The sequence below is a fragment of the Diadema antillarum genome, unplaced genomic scaffold, assembly GCF_040938485.1.
Source record: "Diadema antillarum isolate AM-2024a unplaced genomic scaffold, OU_Dant_1.0 seq00000981_RagTag, whole genome shotgun sequence".
In the NCBI taxonomy this organism is placed as follows: Eukaryota; Metazoa; Echinodermata; class Echinoidea; order Diadematoida; family Diadematidae; genus Diadema; species Diadema antillarum.
The window spans coordinates 604,230-624,551 of record NW_027271821.1 but is presented as its reverse complement, the minus strand read 5'-3'; the positions used below and the strand labels follow the sequence as shown (position 1 = coordinate 624,551).

At 37.7% G+C, this 20,322-nt stretch overlaps 1 protein-coding gene across 1 annotated transcript in view; it reads left to right on the top strand.

The window, feature by feature from the left end:
- Positions 1 to 2,866: 2,866 nt before the first annotated feature.
- The window catches only part of LOC139742159 (amine oxidase [flavin-containing]-like), a 36,613-nt gene continuing 19,157 nt past the window's right edge, over positions 2,867 to 20,322 (top strand). Inside the window, exons 1-6 of the mRNA XM_071652728.1 lie at positions 2,867 to 2,969; positions 4,621 to 4,715; positions 13,149 to 13,286; positions 15,108 to 15,212; positions 18,256 to 18,451; positions 19,397 to 19,434. Coding sequence (XP_071508829.1) covers positions 2,918 to 2,969; positions 4,621 to 4,715; positions 13,149 to 13,286; positions 15,108 to 15,212; positions 18,256 to 18,451; positions 19,397 to 19,434 — 624 coding nt within the window. The 5' untranslated portion in view covers positions 2,867 to 2,917. The remainder of the gene's footprint in view (positions 2,970 to 4,620; positions 4,716 to 13,148; positions 13,287 to 15,107; positions 15,213 to 18,255; positions 18,452 to 19,396; positions 19,435 to 20,322) is intronic.

Here is a 20,322-nt window from a genome sequence, read left to right as displayed (position 1 = left end):
AGCGGCTGTATACATGTATGTTCCTCGCGAGGCCGCAGAAAAGTGTCTGCGAAAGAGCAGCTAGGCAAGCGCTCAGCCTGCCGGTATGATGTCTGTTGTACTTACCATGTCCGCATAAAATGTCTTGCCTACTAGTATTTCAATCCGGTAGGCGTAATTTTTATATAGGGCCTAGGTCTACCGTAACGGTAGGTCTCCTGATTTCTTTATCCGATTTATCATTTTGTCATAGCAGGGATATCATTTGACCGAAAGATCGGTCTGTATACCTCAGTGACCTGTCCGTCGGGGAATGTTCCGCGGAGACTGCGTCTGGCTTCACGGATCCCCTCCGTATCTACGGAGGACAACGTTAATGGCAAAATTAAAGAGCCCTCCGGACAGACGGATCTTTCTGTCTAGGAGTAGGATATCATCTGCAAGCTATTAGTTCGTTTATTTATTTCTAGTCTACGTAATTAGATATAATTATCTGCTTATTTCTGCTGTAATATTATTAATTACTGATTTTTCCAACCAAGTTTAAATTTACTGAAATTGAGTCCCTTACGGCCTTATTTGCAATTTTATCATTAGGCCTAACGTTAGGCCTAATATCAATCATCATCAAAGCTATTTTACTAAGAATTTCTGCAAAGTGCACAGCCAACCTCTCTACCAAAAGTGACAGAATAATCGTCTTGTCGATTGTGGTCACTAAGCTGGAAGAAGAAGAAAATATCAATATCATGCAACCCACACTAGACGGTTATAGAACAATCAAGGATGGATTGTATGGAGTTGGCGGCCGTTCGTGCGAAAGGAAATTTTCAGGGATTTTTTTTTTTTTTTGAATCATGGGAGTAGGGCCTACTGTAGACGGGATATGCTAAAATTCAATCATCTATAGAAAATGTCATGTACCACAGTTTAATGGGTAAACTCTGTACACGTTTGTACGAATATGCCTTGGCCATAGAAACCATCAGCACAAATTATATCAATTTAATCTTGACTGAGGGTGAGGTTTAAAATTGAGACAGTCAAAATGGAAAAGGATCTGGGGTGTATTTTTGTCATATTTGTAACCTCAATTTTACTCTCCATAAACCACGTAGGCCCTGCAATGTACATGCACACAAAGTAGATCTAAGTACTTGCTTTTTTTTCTCTCTCTCTGTCAATATTTTTTTTTCTATCTTTTCCTGTCCTCTTCTGTTTTCTATCTTTATTCACTCCTTTCATCGTTTTCCTTTCTCCCAATGCTTCATGTAGTTTGTGTTTTTTCACATAATGTTAACCAGCTGAGGACAAGTTCCGAGTATACTCGGGCAGGTGTCTTTATGGGAAATGTGCGTTGTAGCAAAATCAGTCCGTCCTCAACGGGATAATGGAACACAGAATATCAAGTATGTGTCAGGATCAAATGAGTTTTTTTTTTTTTTTTTGAACATTTTTGCCCTGTCATTAATGAGAATGATTTCACAATTTTTTTTGGTTGTCTTTTTTAAATGTGTAATGAACCAAATTCACTGTGCATTGTTGTAATATTTTTGAAAGTTATTAAGTTTTAGCAAGCTTGTAAATACCATGATATAGCAATGTGTATATCAAGGTTTTGTATAACTTTTGTGATTGAGAATTTCCGGTGTTTGATTTGACATTATTTTGAATTGAACAGCAATTCAGCCCATTGGCTCCTATTTTTTACTGAATAAATGTTTGTTAAATCAATGAACCACTTCAATTCAGCTCAATTCAACTGTAATGTGTGCAAGAGTGGGTGTTGCTTTTTCCCAGTGCTCAACTTGAAAGAAAGCAAACTATGCTAAAATTAGCAGCTTTAAATCAGGAATGCCAGTGAAAGACATCACCTCTAAGCAGGGATGGCGAAAACAGGTATTGATGATTTGACCTTAGATCCCCTTTCGGATCTCTCCATCCTATCGGTCTGCGGTACTGATACAGTTGGCCTGATGGCAATAGCCGTAGACTGTGTATTGTTAACATTTTACCTTGTGATGTAGCAATTTGTCATTAAATCTATTTGCATTCGAATACCATGCATCTTCCTTTTTGATTGTACACTGTATTGTGTACAACATCTGCTTTATGATTCATAGTGCAGTTCAAAATATTATTAGCAAAGTCTACAGAATCGTCAAACTGTTAATATTACAATTGTCAGATGTGGTAATTTGTTTTGAGTGACAGACTGTAACTCTCTCATGACACACTTGCAATTGTTGTGGCATATTAAATGAGATACAGATACAATGTAATTAGGTTCGCTCAAAATTTGTAATCATGAACATTAATTCAAAGTTTTAAAGTTTGATGAATACCTTGTAGTTTAGCACCGTGTGGATGCACTGGAAGATTAACAATCTTGAAGATTAGTCGAGGACTAGAATTAGTGGACATCACGGAGTTTACGCTCTATCCACGAACAGCATGTGTCTCCACTTGTAGATTACTGATTATAGTGTCGTGTGAAGATGATAATGAACCAACTCAAAAGTTAATGGGACCTTGTGTGATCTCTCCTTGAACCCTATTTCCCCTTTAGCTTACAGGTCCACCTCCAGTGCATGTTGCGCATTTCTGTATCATTGCACATATCAGGTTTATGGCAAGTGCTGTAAGTATATTCTTCCAGTACTATGGGTTAATCATCACATTGGACTCTCGCAAAAAAAAATGTTCTTCAAAGATTAATTAGATGCTACATGGATGCACATCATTGTTTAAAACGACAAGCTAATCATCAAAGTTTAAAACTTTGAGTTAATCTTTCAAGGTAAGATTCATTTATGTGAACTTAACTTTGTAACTATTGTTTGATGTTTCTGTCCTCAACCACTTTCATTTATCTGGTTCCATTTCAGCAGCTGTTCATTGGGCCCCCTCGTGCGCCTTGTCATAAGTCCTATTCAGCATGACAGAGGAAACGATACGAGATGTGATTGTCGTAGGTGCTGGTATCAGTGGTAAGTGGAATAGCATGAGAACATCACCTGATATTGTAATTGCATTCACAATGACATGGCCATCTGTACTGATAATAAGTTCATGGAGTTATGAATTTTCATGATACCACTGATAGGCCTGATGATGATTATGATGATGATGATGATGATTATGATAAACATAAATATGATTATCATAATTATGATGATAATTGATAATAATGATAATAATGACAATAGATACATCTGTTAAAGTGGACCTTAGGGAACATGTCAAATGAGCTTTAAAGCAGGGGCCGGCAAAACTGCTGAGTTTACCATTGACCTTGACCCCCTCCCAGGTCCCACAGCTACCCCACTCCTCACCCTGAAAAATATTCCATGGTCCTAGGAAAGAGAAATTTCAGTACTGTAAAACTACCAGAAAACATGGACAAACAAATGTTCAACTTGTTGCTGGCAAAGTGTTCCTTGTGCTGGTTGCTGGACACCCCAGATACATGTATATTGCAAAGCTCTACCATGGCTGTGTTGACGTGCATTGACTACGTTTTCACAAATCACTGTGTATAAAGCTGTGCGTGCTATTATTCTTGATGCTCCGAAATGCAAGCTGCAACTAAAACCCACAGGCATAAACATAGACCTAAAGCGTCACTGGGAACAATGAAAATGGTGAGTGCTTGATGTTTGCAAAGGGAAGTTGGATTTGGGTTGGGCAGGGGAAGAAGTATGATAGGGTTGTTGTGTATTTTTTTAAGGCACGGATAAACAAGACTTCCTATGTAATAAATATCTACCAGATACTACAGGTAAGTGTTGATTATCATTTGTATCATTAAATTAGCAAACTGCCTTCAGATTTCAGCTACATTTGAAAAAAAATCAACTTATGGAGAGGTTTATCCAAAACATTTGCAGAGTTAATAAACATTCAAGTTTAAATCCTGGAAATACTGAGGCACTGCAACTTTTATGCTGGCATCCACCCAAGGCCACCCATAGCCACAATGTTTTTTTGACAGACAACAATATTGTCCTCAAAGCTGAACATAAACAGCGCATAGCCAGAAAGTGGAAGCATTAAACCCTTTTGAGGATACTGTTTGATTTGATGTTGTATTCATGACTCTTTGTACCAATGTACTAAAGTTAAAGGGATGTTAAAGTTGTGCTTGAGATAGGGGCTTCAGGTTTCCAACAATTTGTGATGATGATTTTTTTCCTTTGTTTTTTAAAAACCTCCTGTTGAATATAGAAGAGCATGTAATTCCAAAAGGAATTCAAAGCTTATTCAAAGAAAATTGGTGTTGAAATGGCTGAAATATCCAAAACAAAGTGATCCTGATAAAAGTTGGGACCCACCTTTCATTAGGATCACTTTGTTTTACTTTGTTTTTGGATATCTAGGCCAAACCAATTTCCATCCAATAAACTGTGAATTCCTTTTAGACCTCTATCCTCTGTAACATTACTTAATATGATTTCTGAGTACCTTGCAAAATGTTAAAAGCTGAATCCTCACCCCGACCGGTACTGTACCATCCCTTTAAGTAAAGAAAATATTCATTTTCCAATGCTTCATTTAATAGAAAAAAGCTTTAACTTCTTACAGCATGGATGTGATTATGATGGTTGAAGAGCACAATATCAATGTCTCATCTCTTTGCAGGACTATCAGCCGCCAAGCTACTATCAGAAAGCGGGCAAGATGTTCTGGTACTGGAGGCGAATGCCAGGGTCGGAGGTCGTACGCTAAATCACTATGTGAGTGCAAAGAACTACACCTCAATTGTTCAAAGCTGTTTACTTAAAGTCACAGTTGAACTACCAGTGTGTGTTTGCCATCCAGGCATGCCTTCTCGGATTCTCTTCAATGTTATGTCATGTGCGGAAATTCCATTAACACAGATTATCATGGAAGGAGATTTGTCTTTTGCACGAGACATGAGTCTTTGTGTAACCATTATTATCCATAAAGAATTGCCAATAAAAAAGAAAAAAAAAATCTGTCGGATTTTAGTTCCAGAGGAATACATGTATCTGTGAATCTATTGAAAAATTGAATTGGTTCAGAGATCACTGTTATCTCTGCCAATGGATGCCCTTGCTGTCTGAGCACACACAACGGATGCATTGTTGCTCAGAATGATAAGGTACCAATACTCCACAGTGCCTAAAAAAGACAGAAAAAACAACAACAACGACAACTGATGTTTCTTCAGGGAATTCAGTGTCCATTGAACTTTTTTTCTTATCTCTTGTACAATTGTTGTCAGTGTTTGACATTGTGTCCCACCAATGCCACTTGATATCATAGTTACACACCCCTTCAATTTTTTTTTTTTTTTTTTTTGCTGAGCGTGCTACGTTTGTGAACCCATTACACATCAATCTGTATCATTTGGAGAGGACTACTTTGTTTCTCTGATACCTCACGTCTATGACAGCAAGCACCCCATCCGCATGCACTATTTGCCTCATAGTAATTAATGTATTATGCATGTGAAAACAGTTTCATTGAGGATGGATTTCACTTCCAGGTTAAAATTACCGGTATGTTCATAGAAAGAAATAATGTACCAGAGAGAGAGACAGAGAGAGACAGAGAAAGACAGAGAGAGAGAGAGAGATAGACTGATTTAGAGTGGATTTCAGAACCCAAATGCATACTTTGCTAACTGTATTAACTTTCTGCTAGATGGATGAAAATAAAAGCTCAATTGAATTAACTTGAATTGAAATGAAATGTCTAATCTTGTTGCAGATATTGCCAAATTCCTCCACACCTCGAGACAATAGTTCTTGCACAATATCGATTCAGCAATATCATCAGTAAAATTCATTCGATCTCTGTATCTCCTGTCTTTGCAACCAAGAATTTGCTTGGTTGCAAAGGAGATTTGCCACCATGATACATACAACGTTAACCCATTGAGGACGAGTCTTGAGTATACTTGGGTAGGTGTCTATGGTAAATACGTGTTGTAGCAAAATCAAACCGTCCTCAATGGGTTAAAACATCTTCCAACCTGTTTCATCTCACAAGCATAAATTTGGAAGTGGTAAGAGTTACATGAGAAGATATAACGGTCTTCAGAATACCGTATAACAGAGTGGCTGTAGTTTCACCCAAAAATTATGTGTGTTACATACACAAATTATTGTTGTAAAGACAATGGCATGCGCAAGCAAAGGGGCACCAGATAGAACAAAGATATAACAGAAATTGCAACAGGAGTTACAACAGATCAAGGAGAGTTCAAACGGGCTCAGAATATCACCCCAGAAGTTTATGGAAGCACTGCTTCAGAAAAGTTGTAGTTCACTGCATTCATTTCTTTCTGCTTTAAACATTCACAGGAAGTTTGGTATTGTATTTGAGATAAAATAGTGAATGGTACAAGATTTTGCGCGAGGTGAAAGATAGAGGCGCTCTATTCAATGAGGCGAAGCCGAGTTGAATAGTGCGCCTCATCTTTCACCAAATGCGAAATCTTGTTCCATTGCACGAGTAAAGACCATACACTTCCTTTATACAACACCTCGAACGTCAACAGATTTGGTCCACACAGATTCTTGAATTTAGCACAGAAATGGCAACCATTTTCCGTGAAAGACGAATGAGTAGCTGCACAGTCGCAGTAGTCACCGTGTATGTACGTGAAACTAAGTTGTTTACAAAAATGAGTGACAAAAGTATGCACTTGTAAGCATGCTTGTAATTGTTGAGTGCCCGCAGCAAATGTTTATTGTGATATCAGTGCTGTGTGATGGAACAAAAACTTCGAGTCAGTCGTGAGTTTAAAACAGGAGTCAATGGAAGTCGGTGACGTCAGCCATGCGCTATCCATTTTTGCTCAAACGAAATTGCATGGCTGACAGCCAGAGCGTGCGATGTCACGTGATGGGCAGTCGACCAATCAGATAGCTACATTCTAATTTGGTGTTGTATAATACAGTCTATCTTGACAAAACTTTAGTTTAAATTGTATTTTGTTTGTTTGCTTCCAAAAACAGGGAGTTGATATTTCTCACTATTTCACATGCACACATAAATGTACAGACATGATAGGACTGCAGTTAGTGGAAGCAGGTCACTAAACCTGTTGAGGACGGACTGATTTTGTTACAACATGTATTTCCCATAGACCCCTGCCCGAGTATACTTGGGACTCGTCCTCAACGGGTTAATGGTATACACACCTGGGATTCAAAAGTGCACTGTTGGATGACGTGATGATTGCTTCTATTTTCAAGATGGAGATTGACATAAATGTAAAGCTTGTTAACTTTCAATCAAAGTAGATCAAAGGCTCGTATTTGGTGCTTTCTCTTTTAGGAATAGTCTGTCACGATTTGCTGTACATTGCATATAATGTATGGTGTTAACATGTGCATGTTGGACTGGAGCGATCATGCTGATCTAGTGTAGATTGAGATCTTGGGTCACTTTGCTGGTTTTGCATCATTCATTGCTAATATTTCATAATGCAGAATAAAAACCTCTCTTTCATACTTTTGTCCATTTTGGTTGATTATCAGTGGCCTGGATAGATCACAGAATGTTTACCTGATCCATAAATTTGCAATACCATTTGGAATTGAGATAGCATGCTTGAACTGTCTCAGAGTGGTAATTTCGTAAAGATATTTCTTTACATTTTTTGCACATGTTACTTAAATGTATTTGACCAGTTCTGTCTAATTTTTCTCCAATATATAGAAATGTGCAATAAAATTCAGAGTTGCCAGTATTATGAGTTTAGGAAAATTGCTGCAGGGCTTGACAGGTTTACCAATGAGAATAAAGATGTAGATGGCAAACAGTTGGAAAGATAATGAAAGTTTATTGAAAGGTGAGAATTGAATGGCTTCGTACATGTGCGTATAGAGAAATGCATCTAGGGGAGCTTTACATGTCTAATGCTTCAGTGCAAATCACATGGCTATGTTGTATGTGATAAATGATCGGAAGTTAACTATTATAAAGCAAAAAGTGGACTGTGCCCGTACAAATACATGAACGCCAGCAGAATTGTCATCTCTCTTTGCAGTTTATCACAGCTGGCTAATCATAATGTAATATCATAAAATGATACAATGTGAGCATATGCCTGATTGCAGTCATAAGTCTTCTAGGGGTAGGTTACATCTAGATAAGATTATATATCTGTGCCATTCATTGCACTCAGCATAAATCAGCAAATTTGTAGTCCATATGTACCTTTGCTCATAAAAGTTAACCCATTGAAGACTAGTCCCCTAGTATAGTCAGGTAGGTGTCTATATGGGAAATGCATGTTGTAGCAAAATCAGCCATCCTCAACGGGTTAATGAGAGATTCATATTGTGGCTTTAAAAATGAAACTTGTGCCACTGTAGAGAAACACTCGCCTTTCCCAGTCGATGGCCTAGTGCTACAAGATGTGTATTTCATTCTGTAGTCAGGCTGTGAAACACTTAGCATCAGAAGAAAGAGGAACTTTACTGCTAGGGATTTTTTTTCTTTCTCAGAAAGCAGTTGTTTTTGCATTGATATCATGCTGGGGGGGGGGGGGGGGGGTAGGGGGTGGGTGTAGCATGTGACATTTACCACAGGAAGTCTAGAGCTTATCATTGTATTCATGAAACATGGTCAGTCGGAACTGGTCTGTTATTTCAATAGTTGTACTGATCCCAAAACCAGGGGCAGCTGGTCAGATCTAAGATGTGCTTGTACGAGAATGAAACAGCTGTCTATATCCTCAGAATTGTCTGGTGAAATCTTCATTTCCCTCCCCCACTCTCTGATGAGTATTACATTGTATCTGTGTGGACAGTTCTAAGTAATGAATGAGTGTTTTACTAGAATTCTATTCTCTTGAATTTTCTCCTTTATCTACATGTCTAGGATGTATATTCCTATTTACTCGATTTGGAGAAAATCTAGTCATTATTCCTCATCCAACCGAGAGATAGTATTTTATTAGGATGAGTTAACATTTTGATTTTGGCAAGCAATATTTGAGGGGCTCACAAAAGCCTAACACCAGGCAAGTGAAAAAACATAAGTTGACCGTCAGAATTGTTTTTTTTTTTTCAAAATGAAAAAAAAAAAACAGTCCCACAACCATGAGACAAATTAAATCTACACAGACTCCAAGTGGGCTTATGAGCAATACTTGACTCCATATATTTATGAGCTGTACTGCAGATTGAAGGCAGTCATGCTGATGATGGTCAGTTAAAGGCATAATTTACCATTTGCAGATGAAATAAAAACCCAGCATTAGTGCTTTAAAATAGTTCTAAAATGTGAGTTAGGGGTAGAAACAACTATTGTGAAAATTTGAATCAGTACAATGGATGCTCAGTATTGTTAAGTATAGAAAATGTGAACAATAGCTATAATAAAAATGTTTCCAGACTAAACCGTATACTGCTACGGTTTATTGAGAAAAATACTGACATCTCCTGATATCTTAGGCTTTATTGCAAAACTTTTATATGGGAGGATGTTTTGTGGTACAACAGACCTACACATATGCATGAAAGGCGATATCTTGAACATTTTTCAAATGACTGCTCCCAAAGGTAAACTGGACCTTTAAGTATGTAAATGTTGGGCCACTAATGTCACACAACCATTGAAAATCAACAATGTCCTGTCAGCCAATGGTCAGCCAATGGTCAGCCAGTGACCAGCCCATGATCAGCCAGTGGCTAGCCAGTGACCAGCAAAAACCCACCGATAATTACAGCAGGCTCATCAAAATTTTTCTTGTGTTGCTTCACCCTTTTGCTGTATGGTAATGATTGATGATTGAATTTTGAAAAAAAAAAGCAATCTGGTGGACTTGCAAATTTTCTGTCAGTGGTCATGAGTAGCTACACAAAGATGTTGATAGTAGTAGTAGTAGTGGTAGTAATAGTAATAATAATGATAATAAAAGTAATAATAATAAAAATAAAAAACAATAATAATAATAATAATGATGATGATGATGGTAATAATGATAATACTTATGATAATAATAATAATAAGAAGAAGAAGCAGAAGATGATGATGATGATGAAGAAGAAGAAGAAGAAGAAGAAGAAGAAGAAGAAGAAGAAGAAGAATTGCATTGATGGTGCTTTATACAGGTGTTTCTGAGCGCACATAATGTGGTCTGGTATGTATCCCCAGAAAAACCTGGGAATACAGTCATGAAAAATAAGCAGAACTTGAAAATGTCATAACTTCCTTATTTTTCACCCGATTTTGATCAAAATCTTACCATTAATTAAATTTCAGTTACAAGAAGAAGAGAAAGATTGTGTTCTAAACAAACAGGACATATAATATCATGTGATCAGTTATTATTATCAGAGGCAGTATTTTGACAATTGCTACTTGGATTATCAGAACTCCCTTAATATTTGAAGGGAAATTGAACAAAAATACACAACTGAAATATGCAAAAACAATCCTTAGGATAACTGCAACAGTGCATTTGACTGTCTTTCCAGTTTTCCAATCCTGAACCACTCTGTTCTGTGTGAAGGTATAAGGGGCTCCAAACTTCTAGTGAGGGAAGTCATAATGAGGTAATGCATCAACCTTAAATCTGGGCCCCATTTCGTTTAAAGCTGATATGATATCAACTCTTGCTGGAATGGCAATTGTTATGACAACAACAAGAATCCAACTTCCTGATTGGTTGTTGCTATTGGAAGTTGCCATTCCAACAAGAGTTGCCATCCTAACATCTTTCATGAAATGGGGCCCTGATATTCCCTCCCAAATCAATTGTGATGCTGGGGTTTGTTTTGATCAGAATACCCATGGTAATAGGAATAGAACAAATGACATTGATTTCTTTGATGCGTGTACATTGAGTGTAATCGGGAAGCATCGAGAATTATAAATCCCAATTAATTAAGTCCCAACCTTGGTGACGCTCCAACCAAGTGTTTCTTCTTCTGCCATGAATGGATAGATGCGTGACATTATTCAACCAAACGTATTTGCTTGTTACGATTGGCCTGGATGAATATCAGGGACTGTCAAAACAATCCCAGGGCCAGTCTCTATTGGCCGATGAGCAACCCTGAGACCTTCAGCTGTATGAGGTTTTCCATCGATTGATGCAATCCGACTATTTCATATTCCAAACATTTTATGAATCCAGTTCTCTTGTGTGGCATCTTGTCGGTCGTGAGCCACAAGGTGTGAATCAATTTGAGGAGTACTGAATTCATCTTTGACCAGATCCATCATGTTCATGTGAGTCAGTGCATAATATACAGCCTCCCTGCCTCATCACCCAGAACATTTCATCAATCAAGGCAAAAGTTTGCCTGTGAGATGTAGCTGTGCAACACAACACTGTTGTAATCATTTGTACGCTTCTAAAAATTAGGTTTTAGAATTTTATGGTGTATAGCAGGGGCGGATCCAGGAATTCTCTAAAGGGGGGGGGGGGGGGGGAGGGGGGCGCAACTGATATTTCTGGTGCCACTTCCGGGTTTTCTTTTGATTTTGTTTCTTTTTGTTTCTTTTGTTTTTTACGAAAAATAAAGGGGGGACGTGCGCCAGTTGCACCCCCCCTCTGGATCCGCAACTGTATAGTCAGACAATGAAAAGAATCTCCCTCCCAAAACTATAATTAGGAGCTACATTCCATATGAAAGCTAAATATTTTTAAAGACCTATGGCTTGTGCCCTTCAACACTTGATCAAATCATGGTCAAATAGACCCTTTTATTTATTTATCATTTTATTGTAGCTAATTTTTGTTGTTATACCAAATAGAAAGAAAGGAGCTTCATATCCACGGCAAGGCAGACTTTGGACTTACTGTAGGAAGTCTGAAAAATTCTGCCAAACACAGGTTAGGAGAATCAAATATATTTTACACTGCCAGAAATAATGCATTATTTACCAGTGCACTAGCTATTGTTAGGTTTTTCTGCAGTGTGACACCAAAGTGGTGCAAAAATGGCATGATCATGGAATCCAAATCCCACAAGAGCCCTCATTAGAGTTTAAATGATTGCTTTCACCCAAGATCATCATTCACAGCTCATTGCACTATGTAGCAGTCAGTAGCAGGGAGAAGTTATTAAGGGTGAATACTCCAGCAGGCTGACCTCAAGTTTTCTTATTTGCTTTAAATAGCGGATCTCCAATTCAATCATTGCCCAAATCTTATGGATATTGAGTCGCAAAAAAGAGAGTGTATATTGTTGCTGTATCTTGTGGTGTGATATTGGCCTTGGTGCCCATTGATATGCTTCTAGATCCATAGCGAAGTCTATGAATCTTGCCCTAAAAGCAATGGAATTAAAGATGTGTGCCATACACAGTACAGAACGAGCAGTTTACCAGCAGAAATGAGTGAAGGACAGGCCAAGTGGTACACCTCCTGCTCTTCAAACAGAAGTCAGACTGGTCAAATTATGGTCGCACATATCAAGAACTGGGCAAAATTCACCTGGAATATAAATATACTGTACCTCTGGACACGGATTGGCCAATCATTGTTCGAAAAACCATTTCTTTGTGAATCAAGTTTGCTTTTAGACTTTAATACAAATATTAATCGACTGCCGTGAAAAGTGCTAGTAAACACAAACGAACGAGCTGTTCCCTCCAAAAGTCATTGGAATATTTAAATAAATTGCATGATATTGATATATTGACAGAGTAATGCTACATGTACACTTGTAGCTTGCATTGTCTGATATGATTTTCAGCAAATCTCATCGATGTGTTTAGTGTTACACTGTACCTCTAGTTGTGGAGCTGCCAGCTGCATGAACATACACAGAATTCCCCTGTGCCTTCACTTTGCTTTAAAACACTAACCAAACTCCTCTTTCAGTCCACTCTATGAGAGGGCAGTTCCGAAGTCTCTATTAGCACACATATTGTTTTGCACTGTGTAACCCTATAACAGTCGGGACAAGTAGTTTTGCAACTATTCTGATAAAACTCTATATAAATTTTACATCCATGTAATGCATGCATAACTATATAGATGCTTTTAAACATTGTTGTGTGAATGTATTTTTGTCAGAATGTTTATATGCACGGTTGTGTACCTAGTGTACATCAAACTGTGAGGTCTAGCCGAAAGGGATATTATTGTAAACTGGTGAGAGTGAACTTGGATATCCTGATTTCACCTTTGACCTCTCTTAGCTGTTGTTCCCCTGCATCTATTCATGCAGGACAAAGCCATCGACTACGTGGACTGTGGAGGGGCATACATGGGACCCACCCAGGACCGCATCTACCGGCTCTCCAAGGAGGTGGGAGTGGAGAACTTCTTCTGCTATGATGATGGCATCCCAATTGATTTCCACAGAGTGAGTAAAATCAACTAAACATACATAAGGCCTACACATTCTGAGGAAAAAGGTTTAAATTGATGCTTGAATGCACTGTATCATCCCACATAGCATCTCACAATTAACAAAGCCCTAATAGGGTGTAAGAATGTTGAATGTTGGTGGAGGGGGTGTGTGTTATGAGGTGTACGAATTTTTTGTGACATCAAAAAGCAAAGGCAAAAATTGGGATATTTGTTAGTAGTGCCATGTTTTGATGTTGATTCATCAAAAATGTACCATGTAGTATTTGCATTACTACTAAATGTTGGAAGTGCCAGAAGAGTTCAGAGAATCTGCAGGTGAAAAAAAACTTACCAAAGTACAGTAAGTAACCACACATATACACACACAAAGATAAATTATGCCAAAGAATTAACTAAGCTCTGGTGATCTTCTGGAGTGTATTCATGTGACCAAAAAGTGAAAATAATGTTCTCTGTACTAGCAAAGTTAGAAGCTTCCGAGAAATAAGCGTGAGGTGTAAATTGGCCAACTTTGCCATGGAACTCCATGTCACTGACTGGATTGCATTGAGTGTTGACATAAATTGCCTGCTCTGGGACTAAGGAGTTCTGTGATGTATGTTATCCATTCTATTGCCTAGCATTTCAAGAGGCTGAGACAAGGGACGGTCTGGGTCTTGCCCTCCTGATACCCTTGCTGGGTGGGATTAGTGAAAATTAATGCAGAACATCTAAGAGCAAAGTCCATGCTAGTTAAACAGTGTGACATGACCAGGAGCATACCGAGTGTGTAAAGTTATCACACCAGCTCCTTCATGTTGACTTATGGATGTTTGATTAACCCTGCCATGTTAAATGTTTAAAAACCCACCCCTCCCACCTCCCCCCCCCCCCCCCCATCCTTAAGGCTGAAAAAATATAATACAATTTCATTAATTTGCATCCGTGTTGAACCATTATTATTGAATTACAGGATGCATTGCTTGCGTTCTAAATGTGTGAGAAAAAAAGTCATGCAGAGTTTCACCTATTGCTTCTTTACCACAGTTTGCCTGTAAAAGAGATTATATCCACTGAGGAATGGAAACATAACTTTCAGGCAAAGCTAATGCAAACAGTTTGTTGAACTTGGCTAGGTGCATTATGTATTCTATTATGCAGGTGATAGAGCAAGTAAATGCAAAGCAAAATGTGACATATTGTATCTTTTTAATTATTCATATAAAAGTAGAAAGTGATCCTTACAGGAAGAGTGTTAGGACAATTTACAGTCATCTCTGTCTATTCTGTGTGTATTTGTTTCTAAATGTTGGAATGATTATTCACCATTGCAGGCATTCATCGTTCAAATATGTGCAGTGAAGTTTGAATGGTTGAAAGACATTTAAAGTAAAAAGGAGCACTTATGATGGCATATAATTGGGCTTCTTTAAGAACAAGTGATAAGATATGATGGCATTTATAATGGAATCCATGCTGTTCATCTTTTGCAGTTTAAGCATAAAAAAAAAAAACTGTGCTGTATAAACCACAGCTTTGTACGTGAACAGAAAAAGATAATTTGTGCCAAGATGACACGTTAGCTTTTAAACTTGAGCTACGGTATCAGAAGGAAGCATCACGTCCTGTGATGTAATGATTATTCAAGTAAATTGTAAATTGTATTTAAAAAAGAGAAAGAGCATTTATACCGATGTTCACATTCAGAGCAAACTCCGAACTGACTTATTCTGCGTTATTGAGAAGTTTGCCTTCTTTGGTTGAAGTGTAGTGTACACATGATCACTACCACAGTATCAAAAGCCTCTATGTGATTGTTTCCTTGTGGCAATAGGGCAAATGGAGGACGATGTATGGTATGTTTCCGGACTCGTGGAATCCGTTCCAGGTGATGGATCTCTACCACATGTATCATGCAATTGATGACATGGGAAAGAAGGTTAGGTTCTTTCATTTTATGCAATTTTTATGCCTCCGCCACGAAGTGGTGCCGGAGGCATTATGTTTTCGGGTTGTCCGTCCGTCCGTCCGTCCGTCCTTCCGTCCGTCCGTAATGAATTTTGTGGACAGGGTAACTATCAAAACCTTTTGAGGTATCCTAATGAAACTTGGCATGTATGTGTATTAGGGGGTGAAGTTGTGCCTATCAACTTTTGGGTGCACATGCTCAAGGTCAAAGGTCAAAAGGTCAAGGTCAAATGCTTAAAATTTCACTATTTCCCCCATATCTATGCAATGCCTGAAGATATTTTCTTGAAACTTAGTGTATACATGTATTACCCAATTAAGATTCTCTGGTAAAAGTTTGGGGTCATGAGGTCAAAAGGTCAAAGGTCAAAAGGTCAAGTAAAATGTTAAAATTTCACTTTTTTCTCTCTATCTTGGAAATTGTTCAAGGTATCTTTATGGAACAAAGTATATATGCATGTACTGACTGGAAGTGGTTATCTAGGGAATTTGGGGTTCATGGGGTCAAAGGTCAAGGGCAATACTTCAAAATTTTACTATTTTCCTGATATTTATGCAATGCCAGCAGGATTATTTTTTTAAAACTTGATGTATGTGTGTATAACCCACTAGATATTCTCTGGGATTTTTTCTTTTTGCCAAGAAGGTCAAAGGTCAAAAGGTCAAAGATCAAGTGAAAGTGCTGAACTTACTTCTTTCTCCATATCTCGGAAGTGGCTCAAGTTATCTTTAAACTTACATGTAGTACATATTTATGTATGTTCTGCCTGGCAGTGATTCTCTTATGAATCAAAGGCCAGATGAAAATGATAACAATTTACAGTTCAATACAGAAATTGCACTTTTACTCCATACCTTGAAAATTACTCAAGTGCGTAAACTTATGAAAGGGTCAAAGTCGAAGTTAAAGTTCTTAAATCCCCAAATACATGCTCTCCTATTCATCCAATTAAACATAGGTCAAGGAAGGGGAACATTCGATACATTTGTGACAAACATGTCATTTTAATATTTTGCCAATTTTGTGAAAATGTAATCACACATTGTCCACATGTACATTATACTATAGACCTATTAGGAGAATCATGCATTATGGCGGAGGCATACCAGTCGCCATAGCGACATTTCTAGTTTTTAGTTCGTTTCAATATGTGTTAAGCCTGTTTTGTATTCTGTGTTTGTGTGTATTGTACTGAATCGTTTGTTTGCATTGTCTTGTATTTTATGTTTTTCTTTGTTGTATGCACAGGCAGAGGTCTCTAGCAAGTATGTTTCATAATAATACATGCATGTTTTTTTCTCATCAAAAGTAAAACAAAAACAAAAACATGTATTATGTAAGAAATTAATGTTAGTTTTCATGAGATTTGATTTAGCAGTATTTAGCATGAAATGAGCAATTGCCCCATTCTTGAACTTGGACACGATTCTGTCTTCAAACTATGTTTGTAATCTTGCACAGGGTAAAGTATGTGTTTGTATGTGATGTATACATGAAATATATGATATTTTATCTGCAGAGATAGGCAGCCCTGCTCATGTGATATGTTGTTGTGTTGCTTTGCATTTTATTTTTATCAGAAGCTTATCTGTGACACTGAGATAAACTTCAGTTGTTCATTTCCTCTTTTTGTTTCCGTTTTGCAGAGGTTATGGGTTGAGTTGTGATGTATTGAAAAAGCACTATGTGGTATACTGACAGACCCAGAAATATGTAAATGTGAGAGAGACAAAGAGAGAGAGAAAGAGAGAGAGAGAGAGAGAGAGAGAAAGAGAGAATGTAAGAGAGAAAGAAAGACTGGAGGTTAAAACATGTGCTGAGGGTAAGGTAGATAAAGAAATGGTAGAATTGACTTACAATTGTACATGTAAACAAGTAGATTCAGGATCAAACTTTCAAACAACACATAGACTGCTGTTAAAGTAGACAGATTGGTATTTTACACCAGTACAGAAAGAAAACAGTGTTTTATCAATCAAGGAACAACGGTCCTACTAATTAACGCAAACTGATGCAAACTAATGCAAACTCAATGCAAACTAACGCAAAATACTAATTAATGCAAACTACCTGGACCTGGCTCTTCATAGGCCACTTTAATAGTCGTCTCGAAACAGATATCGATCAAGTAAATCCATCCTATCGAAGAATGACTAACGTCATGTTTACTTCAGTATATCAAAGATCTCACCTTGACAGTCAACAATTTTTCAGAAAAATCATTTTATTGAAATATCATCAAATTCATATCTTTTTACCAAACAGATGTCGTTTTAGATTTTATTTTGCTTTCAAAATTCAGAAAGTGTAGAACAGAATGGAGCACAGAAATATGGGTTTTAATGATCGATTATTGAAGTCCGAAATACTAATTAATGCAAACTCGATGCAGACTCCAAGACACAATGATATCCTATGTGAAAACCACGGAGTGTGCATTAATTAGTATTTAGGGGTGTCATTTTCCGATATTTGTAATCGATATTGCTTAGTTTTCACATAGGATAGCGTTGTGTCTGGAAGTTTACGTTGAGTATGCATTAATTAGTATTTTGGCCTTCAATGATCGATCGTTAAAGTCCGTGTTTCTGCGCTTCATTCTGTTCTACACTTTCTGAATTTTGAAAGCAAAATAGAATCTAAACGACATCTGTTTGATAAAAAAGTATGAATTTGATGATATTTCAATAAATGATTTTTCCGAGTAATTGTTGACTGTCGAGGTGAGATGTTTGATATACTGAAGTAAACATGACGTTAGTCATTCTTCGATAGGATGGATTTACTTGATCGATATCTGTTTCGAGATGACTAAGTGGTCTATGAAGAGCCAGGTGCAGATGCTGTAATTCACCCTAATTTTCACCGTTAACGGTTTGTATTAGTTTGCATTAATTAGTATTTTGCGTTAGTTTGCATTAGTTTGCGTCAATTAGCAGGATCCAGGAACAAGGAGAAAGGACAGCAGCGGCAACAAAATGAAATCATTTCAGCGATTAACCTCTATGTCCAGATCAACATGGCGGCACCATGGGACTTCCCGGAGGCCGAGGAGTGGGACAGCATGACGGTCAAGGAGTGGGCAGAGAAGACCTTCTGGTTTCAGCTGACCAGGGATGTGGTCAAGTCACAGTGCCAGCTGGGCTTCTGCTGTGAAGACACCGAGCTGTCTCTCTTATACTTTCTCTGGTACATCAAGGGAGGATGTGGTATGTGCACCGTTTTCCAAACTTTTTCGATTTATTTAATCTTTGTTTGTTACCTCCACCAAGGAAGGAGGAGGTTAAGTTTTCATTGGTGTTGGTTTGTCTGTTTGCAAAATAACTCAAAAAGTTGTGTATGGATTTGAATGAAAGTTGCAGGAAAGATTGAGAGTGAACGCAAGGAAGAGATGATTAAATTTTGTTAGTGATCCAGGAATATTTATTGATTTTATGAAGGAATTTCAATATTTTGGCAAGTAGAGCCAATGAACATGGTAGTCAAGCTGTGTGTATTTGAGGTTTGCATTGTACTCATTTTTAAGTGCGTGCTTTGCTACCTGGGGGAGGCGCTGCGTAGCTGGAAGGTGATGACGTATACAAAATGTTTCTGCAATTGGGAAATTGGGCGATTTTAGTACCGTATGTTTGTATAATGGGTATAAATGAGCTGCTCAGTGGAGGTCTGCACTCTACAAGTGCTTTTCTAGTTTGTTTGTTTGTTCTTCTGCTACTATAAAAGCTGCCTTTTTTAAGTACAGATATTTTCACAAATGTGGAGGTCACAGACATTTTCACAATGAGATGTTATTTTTTGTGACACCTCTGCTATCATAATCATGCACTAACACCTGTCCATTTACTCTGTTTGTGCATCAGGTGGCAATAATTTTGTGCATTATTAAATTCTAGGCCCAACAGTCATTCCTTAAATTTGCAAAAATTAAAACTTTCATGAAAATAAGAGCTTTTTACGGAATTTACCAGTTGAGGACCAGGTGGGCTTTATAGTGGAATACCGCTCTTTCTACTAGTGGTAGACATCATCTGATTATGTTATACTATTTGTTACTACTGTCATTTACCATTGTTATTTGTCATAAATCAATTGTGATGATTTTATTCATTCATTTGTTTCTTGGTCTGCTCTCTCTGTGCCGTCTGGAATGACAGGATTCCTCCGATTCGCTTCAACTGAAAATGGAGCTCAGGTGAGTGTCTCGAGTAGCCAAGGGCTGGTATATTGGTCAGTTTTAATTCTTAGTCATCTTACGTCACATATTAGTTTTTTTCTTGTTTGTAATTCATTCTTTTGTTTCAGATAAAACCAGCATAGACACTGGCGGGTAAAGTAAGTAGTATGCAGACTGGTTTTTGCAGAAGCTACTGTAGAGCATGCCCTTTTGGATCCATACTAGGAATATTTGCAGAGAGAAAAAGTGGAGAAAAAAATATAAGCAGTGCACAGAAAGAGTATAGTTATAGATAATAGACTTTAAAGGGGATGGCTAGTAACTGATCAGTGGGAATGCTGGGGGATGATTGTTCCAATCCTTGTGGGATTCATTTAAGAGTACATTATATATCTATTGTTGTGTGAAAATTATTTGCTTCAGAACGGTCTAATATTCAAGAAATGTGCGGTTTAATGCCCCGTCACTGTACAGGCATGCTAACATGGAAACATTAAACTGCACATTTCTTGAATATGAGACCATTCTGAAGCAAATAATTTTCACACAACAATAGATATATAATGTACTCTTAATGAATCCCACAAGGATTGGAACAATCACCCCCCATCATTCCTACTGATTCCCACTGATCATAGCAGTTACTAGCCATCCCCTTTAAAGTGGCAGGAATAGCACTGTTTCCTGTTAGGGGCGCAGTCACAAAGGAAATAATGCTGTTTCTCTCACTGAGAATTCCATTATCTGATATTTTCCTAATGGCTCAAAACATAACATGAAAGATATGTTTATTTCAAATCTATCTTACAAATCTTGAAGAAATTAATTAGTATTTGAACCTAATTTGGTCTGATGTCATTGTTAATTTCTGTTGCAGAGGACTGGTAGAATCCTTTAAAAGCTATT